Consider the following 19,906-nt stretch of genomic DNA (forward strand, 5'->3'; position numbering starts at 1 on the left):
CCACTTTGTATTTGAAATGAAGGAATGAATTAAAGATTCCATTTGAACAATATTATTTTTTATATTTCAATACAAAATAACTATGCAACAAAAATATACAATTACCAAAACTACATACAAGGAAGTTGCAAGCTTTTATAACATATGCCTTTTAAAAACAGTACCAATGTGATGTTCATTACAAGGTACTATTTTCAGCAATCAACAATAACAAGTTGAGTTAGGCAGGCACAAGACAAAGCTTTGACATTGTGCTTAAACTTTTTGGGGGTTTAGCGCTTGTTTTTAAATATAAGAATAATAATAATAATAGTATTTTGGTACATAGGTAAGTTTATTTCTAGGAAATGTGGCTTTGTGTAAATACATTGTAATTGAGCCTTTTAATTGGCCTTGCGGCCATCGCTGTCTGAAGATGCAGGTATAGCATAGGATATAGTATTACAGGTACTGTACAAAACTAAAACTTCTTGTTGCAGCTTTGCAGGTTATGCTACACAGTATTTTGGTTAAAAAAAAATCAATCTGAATTAGTGAATTTCCCATTCATGCAACAGCTTAAATAGAAAATTAATAATGAAATTTGGATTAAAAATAAAATCAAGGAAGGTACCTCGGTGTTAGTGAAAGGCTCATCATCCAAAGAATTGGAACTACCCTCCCTTTCCTTGGATCAAATCTAATTGACTCCAACAGATTTAGCACTTCCCCCATGAATGCAATAATGAAAAAAAAAGCCTGGTTTATGCTATGTCATTTATGGAAGCAAGACTGTCTTATATGGCTAATAAGTTTGATGGTACATTAAGGGCTACTGTAGTGGCTAGTGTGCACATTTGGACGATAAGTGCATTTTAAGTAAATCGGGTAGGTAGGGGAAATTTTAACAAATAAATTTCTGGATAAAAGGTCCTACTGTATTACAGGTAATAGCCCAATCAATGAAAATAAAATACAGTACCATATCCTGATGATAATCAAAATTTTAAAAAAATTAGCTTGACAATTCATAACTTTACACTTGCTTTTATACTAGTGAAAATGTATAAAAACATTTCAATACTGATATTAAATTTGTCACATCCTTAGCAAGAATTAAAACTGCTTTCTAAAATCCACCAGTATTGAGAATTTTGATAGAATATACTATGTCTAATCCAACTATAATCACAGATCTAGTCTTATTTATCTTTACCCAAGTCTTCCATTTCATCCTTCATAAATTTGATCCTCCCTTCCATACCAGCTTTACGAACCATTTCATCAAGCTTGTCCAGATCTTTAAGAGAGATTTGACCACTGCCTCGCTCTGCTTGATGTACTTTCTGGAAATGAGAAAAATATGAGTAAATAGTTCCAAAGATACTGCTACTGCTGTAGTATTATCTATCCTTAACATGCAAATGAAGTACATATTCTATGCAGGTCAAATAGTTAATCGAAGGGCATATGTATCTCTTCATTTTCATGCCCTTCAACAAAACTTGTGATGATTTTGTAATTTTTTCAATAGAAAAAAAATTACCTGCTTTGGGTCAGGTTTCCAGCCAATCATGTAAATAATCTGGAATGTAGCTGGAATCCCTTCATTTTTTCCATACATCTCTGAAAATAAAATGTTTAGTTCACAAGTGTAATATAGTATGTACCATTCAAAACTAATTTTTAAACATCACTTAAACAATGAAAGTATATCACATATATCAGACTAAAGGGCACTTGTGTGAAGTTCATCAAATTGTATAGGGCTCTACTACAGGGGCTCTTGATTTAAGGAATTGGACCTGACATCCAATTCCTTGAATGCCTTCCATCTTCCTCCAGCACCTCATATTATTAAAACTACAATTGTACAGTACAGTGGAACCTCAGTACATGAACAAATTGCTCAGTAGTCTACCAAACATGACCTGCCAGAACTTCGCTGTAAATTTACTGTTTCTTCGTATTTATTATTTGTATAAATAAGTCACCATGGGGCCTAAGAGGGTTAGTTATAAAAGCCAACCAAAAAGAAAATTGGTTGGGAAAAATTTGTTCTGTACTCGAACAGCCTTCTGGAACCAATTAAGTCTGAGTGCCGAGGTTCTACTGGACTGTACTTTATTGCAAAGTTCATTTTTCTTCCCATATAACTTATAGTGAGAACAGCATCATCAGCATCTTAAAGGTATGCACTTACGTGAGTTGTGTCTGTCTGGTTTCTTTCAATTCAGCCAATTGGTTCTGCTGTCTCCTGAACTTAATGTGATTCTCTGTTGAAGCATCATATCAAGTCCAAGAGATACAAAAGCAAAACCAATTGGCCAAATTTAAAAAAAAAAAAAAAAGGACAAATCACATACATGTTTATTCTTAAAATGCCAATGATGCCCTTCCCACTACACTACAGTAGTGTACACGAGAATAATTAACTTATCAAAAAAGTATAGCATTGCATAATTTTCTTCAAAAGCAGTGTTCTCTGTATTGATCAACTCAAGTACCCTTCAGTGTCTAATATGTTCCTTCCTGTAAATTAGATTTTCTCTTAACTTTAAAACCCTGTTTAAGGCTACCCTGAGGATGTAATGATATATGCCAATATAAAGCTTAAGGTACCTTCAAAAGTACAGAACCTACAAATATATCTAGTTAAATCCAAATGATGATAGTTTTTGGTGAGTGTAATAGCACATAAAATGTAAACAACTCCAAAATGTCCAGTCACAATTTTTCATGTACAGAATGAATTTGATTTGGTGCACAAGTACTGAAGCCATGTGTGTGTCCTACTGGTATAAACTATATAGTATTAACCCTTTCATTGTCCAGCACACAGATCTATGTCTTGAGCTCAGCTCACTCAGATAAGCTAAGAGTGGTAAATTTTGGCCTAGATATGAAAAGATGGGTCTGTGCAGCGAGTGTACACAATGTAAAATAAATCCTTCCCCATGCAGTACATAATGAGAAAAGCAAAACTCTGACCTTGTGTTTGATTTAAAATAGCAATACTGAAGTGTTGTCTAGAATGGCTTTTATTATTTTATTGGTTGTTTTTTGGTAGCATTTGATAGTGGAAGGCATACTACCGAAATAAATTATTTTGGTTGGTTCCAGGACTGGAAGTAGCTTGAAATCGGCCTCAAAGTAGTGGAAATGTTAGATTTTTGCCAATTTTCCCGAGGACAGGTAAGCCCCCCACCCCATCTGTATTATTGGTTTATACTAGGTCTGATTCAATTACTGGGATGCTAAACCATGACCAATTATTCCTGGTTATATTTTGTTAACCTAGAAATAGGGTAAACTTTCAGGTTTTTTTTGTGTGATGAATTCAAAAATGGAGGTACCTGGGAAAGTGATTAATGAACAGAAAAGACTGTTTTAGTGCCTAGAATATCTACAGTGTTCATTTTGGATTTTTTTTTTTTTTTGTAAAACTGGCCAAATTACCGACTTGTGTACTTTATAGGGTGGTTTTGATAGTTAAATGGGAGGTTTCTTGTGCTCAACTGATAAAACAAAAAGTATAGTAGCAAAATAGCTAAGAATTTAGTTGAACTGAATAATGGAATTGGCTTGAAATAGGACTTAAAGTGGGCAAAATCACTAATGTGTAAATTGCACTTAGACTAACATTTCCTGTGTAATTTCCCATATTTTTTTTTTTAAATGTGGACACTGAGCACTTTTAATTTCAGGGCTTTGGGCAATGAAAGTGTTAATGGTTTTTTAAAACCTCTAGATACTATGTAGGATGCAGAATGAATAAACACATGAAATGAGCTAAAAATAAAAAGTCATGGGTTCTACTAAAACAATTAGCAGATCTCACTTTTATGGCCACACAAGTGTTCAGTTTAGCAGTGTGTGTTCTACAGCAAAAAGCTCTGTTTCTCAAGTCACAGTACTCGCCTGAATGATCTTAATTCTCATATCTGACATACACAAATCATATCAACATTTGCAAATAATTAATATTATGTAAGTGGCATACACTGAAAGCACATAAAACCTGCAAGCTGAAGTAAACCAAGTCTTCCACTGGGACAAAAGAAACATTACATGTAACAACAAATTTTAGCTTCTCCTCTCTGGAAAAATCTACAAGATAAAAACTGGAGCAGGGCACAAAATGCAGTCAAACCACTTCTAATAGTGGACAACAACTACAAGGGATCTGGGTGTAAACAAACTTATTAAAAATTTTAGACTATGGACACAATCATGTTACTACCACAACTGTAAGCAAAATCCTCTTCAATGTAGGCATGCTGGTGATGGGCTCTTGATCCAAGGCTCAGATCTGATTATGATTACCTCCCATTCCCCCAAGCACTGTATAACCATTATCAGTTTAACACTTCTCCACTAATGTAATGATGGAAAATCATTCAATGGTGTGGAAGAACCCATCCTGTGTCAAGGAATTCAAGTTACCCTCCCTTTCCCCAGGTATAAGACTGTAAATTGGTTTTGGTTTGAAGATTTTCTATGAAATGTTCTTGCAATAAATCAGTACAGTATTTACCTTGATAAATGGCACTTGCTGCCAACAGTGTGTCACGATGCAGGTGAGGTTTCCGGCTTACACCAGCATTATTTTCTGCCATTCCTTGCAGGTCCCACATAAGTTCAAATAATGATGGGTAGCCCACTATGATTTCATCAACATCCTGAAATCATCTAAAATTAATAATGCTTTCTAAAATTTGTTGCTTGTACAAAACTTATTAAATGATAAAAAAGCTGGATATTTAACATCAACTCTTACAGTAAGGGTTGAATTTCTTCTCCAGCTCTTATATGCATAAATGGTGCCCTAATATCATCCAACATTTTTTGCTGTTTAGACTTTCATTTCCTCTATCCATGACCTTAATCACACGTGGATGTCCACCATGAAAGTCTCGCTGAATGTAGTAAAAAACCTACAGTCTATTTGGAAAAAATCTAACTGAAGAGATCTCCAATAATTATTATTACTAAACCTGTAGGGGTTGCACACCACGTAGGGAATGGAGACAATAAAGTTTTACCCAAGGAATGGGAGAACAGTTTCACTTCATTGCATCAATAGCTTCCTCACTGGCATTAAGGCCTCTCTGTTTAGGAGAGATCTCTGAATCAAGACCCTTCAAAGGGAGTGCCTTGATGCTGAAGGACTCTTTTGAGCTAGGGAACTGAAGCTACCCACCCCTTTCTTTGATCAAGCCTGATTACCTCCCATTTCCCAAGCACTGTATGATCCCTATAGTTTTAGTGTTTCCATGTGAAAATAACCCACCTACTTGACCTCACTTTTTAGGTGCATTCATTATCCACCATATTATTCCCAAAATCAGACAAACTTGTACAGAAAAACCAGACAGCAATGATGTGAGAAATTATATGACAGCAGGAAACCTCATCTCATACTCTGAGAATCAACATATTTTACATTTAAGGATCATTACAAACAGTACGAGATCAAGTACATCAAGCCAAGTTAAAACTGAATAAGCTTTATGCTTGGCTGTCTTAAATTTTTCTCTAAAGTTAATGAATGAAGGGATATGTTTTGATAAGTTTTTATGTATATGTCAGAAACACTTAATGTAGGTATTAATCAAAGGATTTAGAAAGGGTACAAGGATAAATAAAGTATAAATAAATTTTGTTTAATAATTTGACTATAAAATTCAGTTAATAAGTTTCAAAGGAGTATCAGGTAGTAGAACATATCTAAATTAATTTTTACTTGATTTAAAAATCCACTGCTTTTAGCATTTTGTATAGTAAAGGTAAAAGATTTTGTTCTGATGCACAAACTTGATATAAAAGCAGGTTTTTAAAAATATGAAATGAATAAAATGTTAAAAAAGTGTTTAGTATTAAAAACATTAAAATATTCTTACAATGGTAAGCATGGTGAAGCCACACTGATTTAGAAGACCTCCAATATCGCGAATCTCAGTAAATGGAGATATATGGGGTGAAAAACCCTGGAAGGTAAATAAACAAAATATTGTAGTACCTGAACAGTGACAACTGATCAACTGTTATAAAAATTAAAAAAATAATTCAATTATATCCAGAATTAACCACAAAATGAGCTTTTACATCCTGAAATTTTAACTGGTGTAGAACAATTTACTAATACCAAGAAATTTATATTCAAAAGTAGAAAAAAATAATACTTATATCCTTTCTGGTGAAGCACAGTTATTAAACTTATGAAACTAAAAAGCACAAATTCTGATTACTTAAGTCTTTGACTAATTCCATAGTTTTGCATTTATTACAAAATAATTGGTGCATTATCACTGATATCATTCTTCACTCATATATGTGCACAGGGGTGTCACAGGCATAATTAGAGATCTAGGAACTACTATCTAAATCAAGATAGGAGATTTTCAAGAGGAAACTAGAGAAATGGCAGATCAGACAAGTTGCGATGTGTTATGTAGATCAGTGCCAGTGGCAGCAATACTTTCATTAACCAGGCAGCTAACAATAGTCTGGTCTCAGGCCAGGCTTCATAGCCAGTCATAGGTATGCCATGAATCAATTTATGAACTAATAATGCTGAAAGACAAAAATGGCATACTACATATTTAAAAGTAAGGCACAGCTCTAAATATGCATTACACTATAAACAATTCTTGACTAGTTGTGCAAGAAAAGTATAAAATACCGACAAGATGAAAGTAAAGACACATGCAACATCTGGTTATCTTTATTGTAGATGTTTTGCCATCCAGTGGCTTTATCAATACAGATTCTAGGACATAATTAGAAGACAGTAGAACTATATACAAAAGATGAGGTAATCAGTCCCTCAGCCTTGGAGTTCGTGTTGTGAGCACCATGGTGCTCACAACACCAGCTCCAAGGCTGAGGGACTGATTATCTCATCTTTTGTATATAGTTCTACTGTCTTCTAATTATGTCCTAGAATCTGTATTGATAAAGCCACTGGATGGCAAAACATCTACAATAAAGATAACCAGATGTTGCACATGTGTCTTTACTTTCATCAATTCTTTTTTTTTTATTAATATATTATTAACACATCGGCTGATTCCCACCAAGGTAGGGTGGCCCAAAAAAGAAAAACTTTCATCATCATTCACTCCATCACTGTCTTGCCAGAGGGGTGCTTTACACTACAGTTACAAAACTGCAACATTAACACCCCTCCTTCAGAGTGTAGACACTGTACTTCCCATCTCCAGGACTCAAGTCCGGCCTGCTGGTTTCCCTGAATCCCTTCATAAATGTTACTTTGCTCACACTCCAACAGCACGTCAAGTATTAAAACCCATTTGTTTCCATTCACTCCTATCAAATATGCTCATACATGCTTGCGGGAAGTCCAAGCCCCTCACACACAAAACCTCATTTACCCCCCCCTCCAACCCTTCCTAGGCTGACCCCTACCCCGCCTTCCCTCCACTACAGATTTATACACTCTCGAAGTCATTCTGTTTTGTTCCATTCTCTGTACATGTCCAAACCACCTCAACAACCCCTCCTCAGCCCTCTGGATAATAGTTTTGGTAATCCTCTGCAACTTCTCTTTTTTTATTATTTTTTATTTTTTATTATCACACCGGCCGATTCCCACCAAGGCAGGGTGGCCCGAAAAAGAAAAACTTTCACCATCATTCACTCCATCACTGTCTTGCCAGAAGGGTGCTTTACACTACAGTTTTTAAACTGCAACATTAACACCCCTCCTTCAGAGTGCAGGCACTGTACTTCCCATCTCCAGGACTCAAGTCCGGCCTGCCGGTTTCCCTGAATCCCTTCATAAATGTTACTTTGCTCACACTCCAACAGCACGTCAAGTATTAAAAACCATTTGTCTCCATTCACTCCTATCAAACACGCTCACGCATGCCTGCTGGAAGTCCAAGCCCCTCGCACACAAAACCTCCTTTACCCCCTCCCTCCAACCCTTCCTAGGCCGACCCCTACCCCGCCTTCCTTCCACTACAGACTGATACACTCTTGAAGTCATTCTGTTTCGCTCCATTCTCTCTACATGTCCGAACCACCTCAACAACCCTTCCTCAGCCCTCTGGACAACAGTTTTGGTAATCCCGCACCTCCTCCTAACTTCCAAACTACGAATTCTCTGCATTATATTCACACCACACATTGCCCTCAGACATGACATCTCCACTGCCTCCAGCCTTCTCCTCGCTGCAACATTCATCACCCACGCTTCACACCCATATAAGAGCGTTGGTAAAACTATACTCTCATACATTCCCCTCTTTGCCTCCAAGGACAAAGTTCTTTGTCTCCACAGACTCCTAAGTGCACCACTCACTCTTTTTCCCTCATCAATTCTATGATTCACCTCATCTTTCATAGACCCATCTGCTGACACGTCCACTCCCAAATATCTGAATACGTTCACCTCCTCCATACTCTCTCCCTCCAATCTGATATTCAATCTTTCATCACCTAATCTTTTTGTTATCCTCATAACCTTACTCTTTCCTGTATTCACCTTTAATTTTCTTCTTTTGCACACCCTACCAAATTCATCCACCAATCTCTGCAACTTCTCTTCAGAATCTCCCAAGAGCACAGTGTCATCAGCAAAGAGCAGCTGTGACAACTCCCACTTTGTGTGTGATTCTTTATCTTTTAACTCCACGCCTCTTGCCAAGACCCTCGCATTTACTTCTCTTACAACCCCATCTATAAATATATTAAACAACCACGGTGACATCACACATCCTTGTCTAAGGCCTACTTTTACTGGGAAAAAATTTCCCTCTTTCCTACATACTCTAACTTGAGCCTCACTATCCTCGTAAAAACTCTTCACTGCTTTCAGTAACCTACCTCCTACACCATACACTTGCAACATCTGCCACATTGCCCCCCTATCCACCCTGTCATACGCCTTTTCCAAATCCATAAATGCCACAAAGACCTCTTTAGCCTTATCTAAATACTGTTCACTTATATGTTTCACTGTAAACACCTGGTCCACACACCCCCTACCTTTCCTAAAGCCTCCTTGTTCATCTGCTATCCTATTCTCCGTCTTACTCTTAATTCTTTCAATTATAACTCTACCATACACTTTACCAGGTACACTCAACAGACTTATCCCCCTATAATTTTTGCACTCTCTTTTATCCCCTTTGCCTTTATACAAAGGAACTATGCATGCTCTCTGCCAATCCCTAGGTACCTTACCTTCTTCCATACATTTATTAAATAATTGCACCAACCACTCCAAAACTATATCCCCACCTGCTTTTAACATTTCTATCTTTATCCCATCAATCCCGGCTGCCTTACCCCCTTTCATTTTACCTACTGCCTCACGAACTTCCCCCACACTCACAACTGGCTCTTCCTCACTCCTACAAGATGTTATTCCTCCTTGCCCTATACACGAAATCACAGCTTCCCTATCTTCATCAACATTTAACAATTCCTCAAAATATTCCTTCCATCTTCCCAATACCTCTAACTCTCCATTTAATAACTCTCCTCTCCTATTTTTAACTGACAAATCCATTTGTTCTCTAGGCTTTCTTAACTTGTTAATCTCACTCCAAAACTTTTTCTTATTTTCAACAAAATTTGTTGATAACATCTCACCCACTCTCTCATTTGCTCTCTTTTTACATTGCTTCTCTTTATAATCTCAAAAAAACACCGTGTCATCAACAGAAAGCAACTGTGACAACTACCACTTTGTGTTTGATTCTTTATCTTTTAACTCCACATCTCTTGCCAAAACCCTAGCATTCACTTCTCTTACAACCCCATCAATAAATATATTGAACAACCATGGTGACATCACACATCCTTGTCAAAGGCCTACTTTTACTGGGAAATAATCTCCCTCTCTCCTACATACCCTAACCTGAGCCTCACTATCCTCGTAAAAACTCTTCAATGCTTTCAGTAACCTATCTCCTATACCATACACCTGCAACATCTGCCACATTGCCCCCCTATCCACCCTGTCATATGCCTTTTCTAAATCCATAAATGCCACAAAAACCTCTTTACTCTTATCTAAATACTGTTCACCTATATGTTTCACTGTAAATACTTAGTTTACACACCCCCTACCTTTCCTAAAACCTCCTTGTTCATCTGCTCCTACTCTCCGTCTTACTCTTAATTCTTTCAATAATAACTCTACCATACACTTCACCAGGTATACTCGACAGACTTAATCCTCTATAATTTTTGCACTCTCTTTTGTCCCCTTTGCCTTTATACAAAGGAACTATGCATGCTCTCTGCCAATCCCTAGGTACCTTACCCTCTTCCATTCATTTATTAAATTCTTGACTACAAAAATCAGTGAACTTACCCCTTCCCTTTCTAATTCCGCTAGCACCAACGATGAACGAAGTTCATATAATGTCTCTCCTCCAAACATTGAAGCTAAAAATACTCCATCCTCTTTCAACACTCTATAGATTTCCTTTAGACATCCAGGTAGATTATTCACCCAGTGAAGGCTGTGAAGAGAATGATTATGTTGGATAATCTTTCAAAAAAATTGAACAAAAGGTTACGTAGTGGATCAAGATATCAGAATACAACCTCTCCTCACTTAGAGACATACTCGTTTACCGACAACTTAGGCTTACGACCAGCTCTCCAACTGGTTTGCAAACCCATGTAATGTATATTACAGTTAATCCCCCTCTATTCTGTTAATTACAGTATACAGTACACTACTGTATAAACATTTAAAAATATACTAAAAATGTTATAAACGGTACAAAGGTGACATTAAAAGAAATATCTAAAGATGGTTGATACAAACCCACTACCAGTACAGTATGCTCCTTTCTAATGACCAAATTGCTTACTGACCTATTCTTAGGAACGGAACCCCGTCATTAAGTGACGAGAAGCTGTAATAGAGTGAAAAGGAAATACCTAGAATTCGAAAAGAAATGTTTGTGCTTTTGGTACCACAATATTTTTTTCATTTTCCCTAAGCTCAAAATTAATACAGTACTGCTTTTTTTACAAATTCAATTTATTTATTATATATATCTATATATATATATCTATATATATCTATATATTGGTAGTAGGTTGGTAGACAGCAACCACCCAGGGAGGTACTACCGTCCTGACAAGTGAGTGTAAAACGAAAGCCTGTGATTGTTTTACATGATGGTAGGATTGCTGGTGTCTTTTGTCTGTCTCATAAATATGCAAGATTACAGGCATGTCTTGCTACTTCTACTTACACTTAGGTCACACTACACATACATATACACATTTATTCATACACACTCATCTGAGTTTTCTTTGATTTTATCTTAATAGTTCTTGGTCTTATTAATTTTCCTTTTATATCCATGGGGAAGTGGAATAAGAATCTTTCCTCCGTAAGCCATGCGTGTTGTAAAAGTCAACTAAAATGCCGGGAACAATGGGCTAGTAACCCCTTTTCCTGTAAAGATTACTAAAAAGAATAAGAAGAAGAAAATTGTCAAAGTGGGAAGTCTGAATGTGCGTGGATGTTGTGCAGATGATAAGAAAGAGATGATTGTGGATGTTATGAATGAGAAGAAGCTGGATGTCCTGGCTTTAAGTGAAACAAAGCTGAAGGGGGTGGGAGAGTTTCAGTGGAGAGGAATAAATGGGATTAGGTCAGGGGTTTCAAATAGAGTTAGAGCTAAAGAAGGAGTAGCAATAATGTTGAAGGATAAGCTATGGCAGGAAAAGAGGGACTATAAATGTATTAATTCAAGGATTATGTGGAGTAAAATAAAGATTGGATGTGAAAAGTGGGTTATAATAAGCGTGTATGCACCTGGAGAAGAGAGAAGTGTAGAGGAGAGAGAGAGATTTTGGGAAATGTTGAGTGAATGCGTGGGGAGTTTTGAATCAAGTGTGAGAGTAATGGTGGTTGGGGATTTCAATGCTAAAGTGGGTAAAAATGTTATGGAGGGAGTAGTAGGTAAATTTGGGGTGCCAGGGGTAAATGTAAATGGGGAGCCTTTAATTGAGCTATGTGTAGAAAGAAATTTGGTAATAAGTAATACATATTTTATGAAAAAGAGGATAAATAAATATACAAGGTATGATGTAGCACGTAATGAAAGTAGTTTATTAGATTATGTATTGGTGGATAAAAGGTTGATGGGTAGGCTCCAGGATGTACATGTTTATAGAGGGGCAACTGATATATCGGATCATTATTTAGTTGTAGCTACAGTTAGAGTAAGAGGTAGATGGGAAAAGAGGAAGGTGGCAACAACAAGTAAGAGGGAGGTGAAAGTGTATAAACTAAGGGAGGAGGAAGTTCGGGTGAGATATAAGCGACTATTGGCAGAAAGGTGGGATAGTGCAAAGATGAGTAATGGGGGGGTTGAAGAGGGTTGGAATAGTTTTAAAAATGCAGTATTAGAATGTGGGGCAGAAGTTTGTGGTTATAGGAGGGTGGGTGCAGGAGGAAAGAGGAGTGATTGGTGGAATGATGAAGTAAAGGGTGTGATAAAAGAGAAAAAGGTAGCTTATGAGAGGTTTTTACAAAGCAGAAGTGTTATAAGAAGAGCAGAATATATGGAGAGTAAAAGAAAGGTAAAGAGAGTGGTGAGAGAGTGCAAAAGGAGAGCAGATGATAGAGTGGGAGAGGCACTGTCAAGAAATTTTAATGAAAATAAGAAAAAATTTTGGAGTGAGTTAAACAAGTTAAGAAAGCCAAGGGAAAATATGGATTTGTCAGTTAAAAACAGAGTAGGGGAGTTAGTAGATGGGGAGATGGAGGTATTAGGTAGATGGCGAGAATATTTTGAGGAACTTTTAAATGTTAAGGAAGAAACAGAGGCAGTAATTTCATGCACTGGTCAGGGAGGTATACCATCTTTTAGGAGTGAAGAAGAGCAGAATGTAAGTGTGGGGGAGGTACGTGAGGCATTACGTAAAATGAAAGGGGGTAAAGCAGCTGGAACTGATGGGATCATGACAGAAATGTTAAAAGCAGGGGGGGATATAGTGTTGGAGTGGTTGGTACTTTTGTTCAATAAATGTATGAAAGAGGGGAAGGTACCTAGGGATTGGCGGAGAGCATGTATAGTCCCTTTATATAAAGGGAAAGGGGACAAAAGAGATTGTAAAAATTATAGAGGAATAAGCTTACTGAGTATACCAGGAAAAGTGTACGGTAGGGTTATAATTGAAAGAATTAGAGGTAAGACAGAATGTAGGATTGCAGATGAGCAAGGAGGTTTCAGAGTGGGTAGGGGATGTGTAGATCAAGTGTTTACATTGAAGCATATATGTGAACAGTATTTAGATAAAGGTAGGGAAGTTTTTATTGCATTTATGGATTTAGAAAAGGCATATGATAGAGTGGATAGAGGAGCAATGTGGCAGATGTTGCAAGTATATGGAATAGGTGGTAAGTTATTAAATGCTGTAAAGAGTTTTTATGAGGATAGTGAGGCTCAGGTTAGGGTGTGTAGAAGAGAGGGAGACTATTTCCCGGTAAAAGTAGGTCTTAGACAGGGATGTGTAATGTCACCATGGTTGTTTAATATATTTATAGATGGGGTTGTAAAGGAAGTAAATGCTAGGGTGTTCGGGAGAGGGGTGGGATTAAATTTTGGGGAATCAAATTCAAAATGGGAATTGACACAGTTACTTTTTGCTGATGATACTGTGCTTATGGGAGATTCTAAAGAAAAATTGCAAAGGTTAGTGGATGAGTTTGGGAATGTGTGTAAAGGTAGAAAGCTGAAAGTGAACATAGAAAAGAGTAAGGTGATGAGGGTGTCAAATGATTTAGATAAAGAAAAATTGGATATCAAATTGGGGAGGAGGAGTATGGAAGAAGTGAATGTTTTCAGATACTTGGGAGTTGACGTGTCGGCGGATGGATTTATGAAGGATGAGGTTAATCATAGAATTGATGAGGGAAAAAAGGTGAGTGGTGCGTTGAGGTATATGTGGAGTCAAAAAACGTTATCTATGGAGGCAAAGAAGGGAATGTATGAAAGTATAGTAGTACCAACACTCTTATATGGATGTGAAGCTTGGGTGGTAAATGCAGCAGCAAGGAGACGGTTGGAGGCAGTGGAGATGTCCTGTCTAAGGGCAATGTGTGGTGTAAATATTATGCAGAAAATTCGGAGTGTGGAAATTAGGAGAAGGTGTGGAGTTAATAAAAGCATTAGTCAGAGGGCAGAAGAGGGGTTGTTGAGGTGGTTTGGTCATTTAGAGAGAATGGATCAAAGTAGAATGACGTGGAAAGCATATAAATCTATAGGGGAAGGAAAGAGGGGTAAGGGTCGTCCTCGAAAGGGTTGGAAAGAGGGGGTAAAGGAGGTTTTGTGGGCGAGGGGCTTGGACTTCCAGCAAGCGTGCATGAGCGTGTTAGATAGGAGTGAATGGAGACGAATGATACTTGGGACCTGACGATCTGTTGGAGTGTGAGCAGGGTAATATTTAGTGAAGGGATTCAGGGAAACCGGTTATTTTCATATAGTCGGACTTGAGTCCTGGAAAAGGGAAGTACAATGCCTGCACTTTAAAGGAGGGGTTTGGGATATTGGCAGTTTGGAGGGATATGTTGTGTATCTTTATACGTATATGCTTCTAAACTGTTGTATTCTGAGCACCTCTGCAAAAGCAGTGATAATGTGTGAGTGTGGTGAAAGTGTTGAATGATGATGAAAGTATTTTCTTTTTGGGGATTTTCTTTCTTTTTTGGGTCACCCTGCCTCGGTGGGAGACGACCAACTTGTTGAAAAAAAAAAAAAAAATCTAAGCAAACTTTCATTTTTCTTTTTGGGCCACCCTGCCTCAGTGGGATGTGGCTGGTGTGTTGAAAGAAGAAAGAAAAGATGTAAGCAAGTTCTTCATGGAGAAGTGGAAAAGAAGCCTTCCTCCATAAGCCATGTATGTCATATGTGGTGATTAAAATGCCAGGAGCAAGGGGCTAGTAACAACTTCTCTATAAATTACTACATGTAAAGAGTAAAATTTTAGTTTCTCTTTTTAGGTTACCCTGCCTCGGTGGGAGATGGCAGGGAGTCGAGAGGAAAAAATCTAATCAAGTTTAAAAATAAAGTAAAATAACTATGACACAATTGAGTGACTAAAGCAATATAACAGAAGCCCTTTTCTGAATGTGTAATTAAGCATAATATGAAATGTCACCGTGGTTGTTCAATATAGTTACAGATGGGGCTGTAAGAGAAGTGAATGCTAGGGTCTTGGCAAGAGGTGTGGAGTTAAAAGATAAAGAATCAAACAAAGTGGGAGTTGGCACAGTTGCTCTTTGCTGATGACACGGTGCTTTTGGGAGATTCTGATGAGAAGTTGCAGAGGTTGGTGGATGAATTTGATAGAGTATGTAAAAGAAGAAAATTAAAAGTGAATATAGGAAAGAGTAAGGTTATGAGGATAACAAAAAGATTAGGTGATGAAAGACTGGATATCAGATTGGAGAGAGAGAGTATGGAGGAGGTGAATGTATTCATATATTTAGGAGTGGACGTGTCAGCAGATGGGACTATGAAGGATGAGGTGAATCACAGAATTGATGAGGGGAAAAGGGTGAGTGGTGCACTTAGGAGTGTGTGGAGACAAAGAACTTTGTCCATGGAAGCAAAAAAGGGAATATATGAGAGTATAGTTGTACCAGCACTCTTGTATGGGTGTGAAGCATGGGTGATGAATGTTGCAACAAGGAGAAGGCTGGAGGCAGTGGAGATGTCATGTCTGAGGGCAATGCGTGGTGTGAATATAATGCAGAGAATTCGTAGTTCGGAAATTAGGAGAAGGTGTGGGATTACCAAAACTATTATCAAGAGGGCTGAGGAGGGGTTGTTGAGGTGGTTTGGACATGTAGAGAGAATGGAACAAAACAGAATGACTTCGAGAGTGTATAAATCTGTAGTGGAGGGAAGGCGGGGTAAGGGTTGGCCTAGGAAGGGTTGGAGGGAGGGGGTAAAGGAGGTTTTGTGTGCGAGCGGCTTGGACTTCCAGCAAGCGTGCATGAGCGTATTTGATAGGAGTGAATGGAGACAAATGGTTTTTAATACTTAACATGCTGTTGGAGTGTGTGCAAAGTAACATTTACGAAGGGATTCAAGGAAACCGGCAAGCCGGACTCGAGTCCTGGAGATGGGAAGTACAGTGTCTACACTCTGAAGGAGGGGTGTTAATGTTGCAGTTTTGTAACTGTAGTGTAAAGCACCCCTCTGGCAAGACAGTGATGGAGTGAATGATGAAAGTTTTTCTTTTTCGGGCCACCCTACCTTGGTGGGAATCGGCCGATGTGTTAATAAAAATAAAAATGACATGAACTGTTGCTAATTTAATGAATACTTGTCAATATAAATAATGACACCCCACTTCGGTGACAAGAACAAAGTGAAGACAGAGCTGTATATTTCAGGCTCTGAGGCATTCTTCAGAAAATCTGCTAAGTGGACCTCCTTCTATGACTTACAAAATCAAAATAGGTTCATCACTGTTTATACATATATAGAAGATGATACATAACATGACTAAAAGGAGTGATGTGCATAAGACTGAACAATGAAAATGCAAACACTATCCTAGAAGAATACAGTGGAGAAATATATACAGTATGTGCTAAGTTCCATTAGGGACTGGAATGGGTATGCTTATATGGGGCAGGTGAGACACTTGCTCTATCCCAGTTACCCCTCCACCCAAGGGGCAACAAGATACCCACATATATGGAGAAGATATGCATTCACCTTCTTCAAAGTATCCAGCTGTTTTACTAAAGCATCCTGAGATTGATGAGACAAATGTACTGTATTATAAGAGGTTAACACATATGTTACAAAAGATTAAGAATATAATGCATACTTTACAGGACCTAATGTTGATAATATTACCAACATTTATAAATGCAAGTTTCAGTTGGAATGAATCAGTGTCTACTTGCATTAAAATGTTGTTAGATATCTTAATTTTTTTTTTTTATTTTTTTTTTATTAACACACTGGCCGATTCCCACCAAGGCAGGGTGGCCTGAAAAAGAAAAACTTTCACCATCATTCACTCCATCACTCTCTTGCCAGAAGGGTGTTTTACACTAGTTTTTAAACTGCAACATTAACACCCCTCCTTCAGAGTGCAGGCACTGTACTTCCCATCTCCAGGACTCAAGTCCGGCCTACCGGTTTCCCTGAACCCCTTCATAAATGTTACTTTGCTCACACTCCAACAGCACGTCAAGTATTAAAAACCATTTGTCTCCATTCACTCCTATCAAACATACTCACGCATGCCTGCTGGAAGTCCAAGCCCCTCGCACACAAAACCTTTACCCCCTCCCTCCAACCTTTCCTAGGCCGACCCCTACCCCGCCTTCCTTCTGCTACAGACTGATACACTCTTGAAGTCATTCTGTTTCGCTCCATTCTCTCTACATGTCCGAACCACCTCAACAACCCTTCCTCAGCCCTCTGGACAACAGTTTTGGCAATCCCGCACCTCCTCCTAACTTCCAAACTACGAATTCTCTGCAATATATTCACACCACACATTGCTCTCAGACATGACATCTCCACTGCCTCCAGCCTTCTCCTTGCTGCAACATTCATCACCCATGCTTCACACCCATATAAAAGCGTTGGTAAAACTATACTCTCATACATTCCCCTCTTTGCCTCCAAGGACAAAGCTCTCTGTCTCCACAGACTCTTAAGTGCACCACTCGCCCTTTCCCCTCATCAATTCTATGATTCACCTCATCTTTCATGGATCCATCCACTGACACGTCCACTCCCAAATATCTGACATTCACCTCCTCCATATCTCTCCCTCCAATCTGATATCCAATCTTTCATCACCTAATCTTTTTGTTATCCTCATAACCTTACTCTTTCCCGTATTCACTTTTAATTTTCTTCTTTTACATACCCTACCAAATGCATCCACCAACCTCTGCAACTTCTCTTCAGAATCTCCCAAGAGCACAGTGTCATCAGCAAAGAGCAACTGTGACAACTCCCACTTTATGTGTGATTCTTTATCTTTTAACTCCACGCCTCTTGCCAAGACCCTCGCATTTACTTCTCTTACAACCCCATCTATAAATATATTAAACAACCACGGTTACATCACACATCCTTGTCTAAGGCCTACTTTTACTGGGAAATAATCTCCCTCTTTCCTACATACTCTAACTTGAGCCTCACTATCCTCGTAAAAACTCTTCACTGCTTTCAGTAACCTACCTCCTATACCATACACCTGCAACATCTGCCACATTGCCCCCCTATCCACCCTGTCATACGCCTTTTCCAAATCCATAAATGCCACAAAAACCATTATTATTATGAGAATTTCAAGTGTATTCACTTTAAATTGTCAAAAATACTTTAACACTGTGCAGGTATTAAGCTTACTGAGTAACAATATAAAAATATAAATGAACAAGTTTAAATTATAAAATTAAGACATGAACATTTTGCAGACATACAATCATGGCTCTCTATTGGGAAGTGGAACAGAATTCTTCCTCCATAAGCCATGCGTGTTGTAAGAGGCGACTAAAATACCGGGAGCAAGGGGCTAGTAACCTCTTCTCTTGTACAAATTACTAAATTTAAAAAGAAAAACTTTCGTTTTTCTTTTTGGGCCACCCTTCCTTGGTGGGACACGGCCGGTTTGTTGAGAGAGAGAGAGAAAAAAAAACAAAAAAACAATCATGGTTTAACTTACTTGAGATTTGAAATAACAAGATCTAAAAATTTAGATTCCAATGGAAATTTTTGTTCTTCGTCAATTAATATTTTGGTAAATCCAATATTTTCTGGAGTCTGTGCTGATTCCAACATGGATGGAGAAAAATCACTCATATAGAGATGTTTTAATTCAGCCTGCAAGAAAAAAAACTTTCTAAATTTACAATGTCAATTTTCCCCATATGATAGGGACCAAAATTAAAAGGCATTAAAACAATTTTTTAGCCAGGCACTAATAATTATCAGTCTTTAAATAATTATTTAGAAACATCTAACATTTCAAATGTCTTCAAAAATGAAAACATGTGAAAAATCTGTCAAAGAATTCCCCATGTGGTTTAATTTGCATACAAATACGTACAGCTTCTCCTCACTTAATGACAGTTCCATTCCTAAGACCACATCGATAAACGAATTCATCGCTAAGCAAGGAGCATACTATAATAGTGGGTTTGTGTCAACCACCTTTGATATTGTTTTAATGTCACCTCTGCATCATTTATAACATTTTCAGTATATTTTTAAATGTTTATACAGTAGTGTACTGTACATTGTAATAAACAGAATAGAGTAAATCAGCTCTAATATACATTATTTAGGTATGCATACTAGTCAGAGAGCCCGTTGCAAGTCCGCGTCATCAGTAAACGAGTACATTGCTAAGTGAGGAGAAGCTGTAATGCAATTAAACTTCCAGACTGCTATTTAAAAAGAAACAATGAAATTTTATCCTATAAAGACTTTGCAGGTGATGTCACAATTCCTGAGATCAGTTCCTTGGATCAAGAGCTCCTCACCAGCCTTTAAGGGGATAGCTACCATATTTTGCAGCTTACAAGACTTGATTTAAGAACATAAGAAAGAAGGAACACTGCAACAGGCCTACTGACCCATGGCATCTGACCTAGTAGCCCAAGCTAGTCAGGTCCAACTCACACCCACCCACACCCACTTATGTATTTATCCAACCTATTTTTAAAGCTACACAAGGTCTTAGCTTCTACGATGGTACTCGGGAGTTTGTTCCACTCATCCACAACTCTATTACCAAACCAGTGCTTTCCTATGTCCTTCCTGAATCTGAACTTTTCCAACTTGAAACCATTGCTGCGAGTCCTGTCTTGGCTGGATATTTTCAGCACGCTATTGACATCCTCTTTATTTATTCCTGTTTTCCATTTATACAC

General features: G+C 37.9%; 1 protein-coding gene across 4 annotated transcripts in view; it reads right to left on the reverse strand.

The window, feature by feature from the left end:
* Positions 1-41: 41 nt before the first annotated feature.
* LOC128696535 (arginine-hydroxylase NDUFAF5, mitochondrial) overlaps positions 42-19,906 on the reverse strand; it is a 32,099-nt gene continuing 12,234 nt past the window's right edge. For 3 of the 4 annotated variants that reach the window (XM_053787819.2, XM_053787817.2, XM_053787818.2), the window contains exons 5-10: positions 18,697-18,854; positions 10,331-10,481; positions 5,883-5,969; positions 4,517-4,661; positions 1,526-1,605; positions 42-1,325 (exon numbers count right to left, since the gene is read on the reverse strand). In XM_053787819.2, coding sequence (XP_053643794.1) covers positions 1,182-1,325; positions 1,526-1,605; positions 4,517-4,661; positions 5,883-5,969; positions 10,331-10,481; positions 18,697-18,854 — 765 coding nt within the window. In that variant the 3' untranslated portion in view covers positions 42-1,181. The remainder of the gene's footprint in view (positions 1,326-1,525; positions 1,606-4,516; positions 4,662-5,882; positions 5,970-10,330; positions 10,482-18,696; positions 18,855-19,906) is intronic. The other variant, XM_053787820.2, reaches the window with a different exon arrangement.

The sequence above is a fragment of the Cherax quadricarinatus genome, chromosome 47 (assembly GCF_038502225.1).
Source record: "Cherax quadricarinatus isolate ZL_2023a chromosome 47, ASM3850222v1, whole genome shotgun sequence".
In the NCBI taxonomy this organism is placed as follows: domain Eukaryota; kingdom Metazoa; phylum Arthropoda; class Malacostraca; order Decapoda; family Parastacidae; genus Cherax; species Cherax quadricarinatus.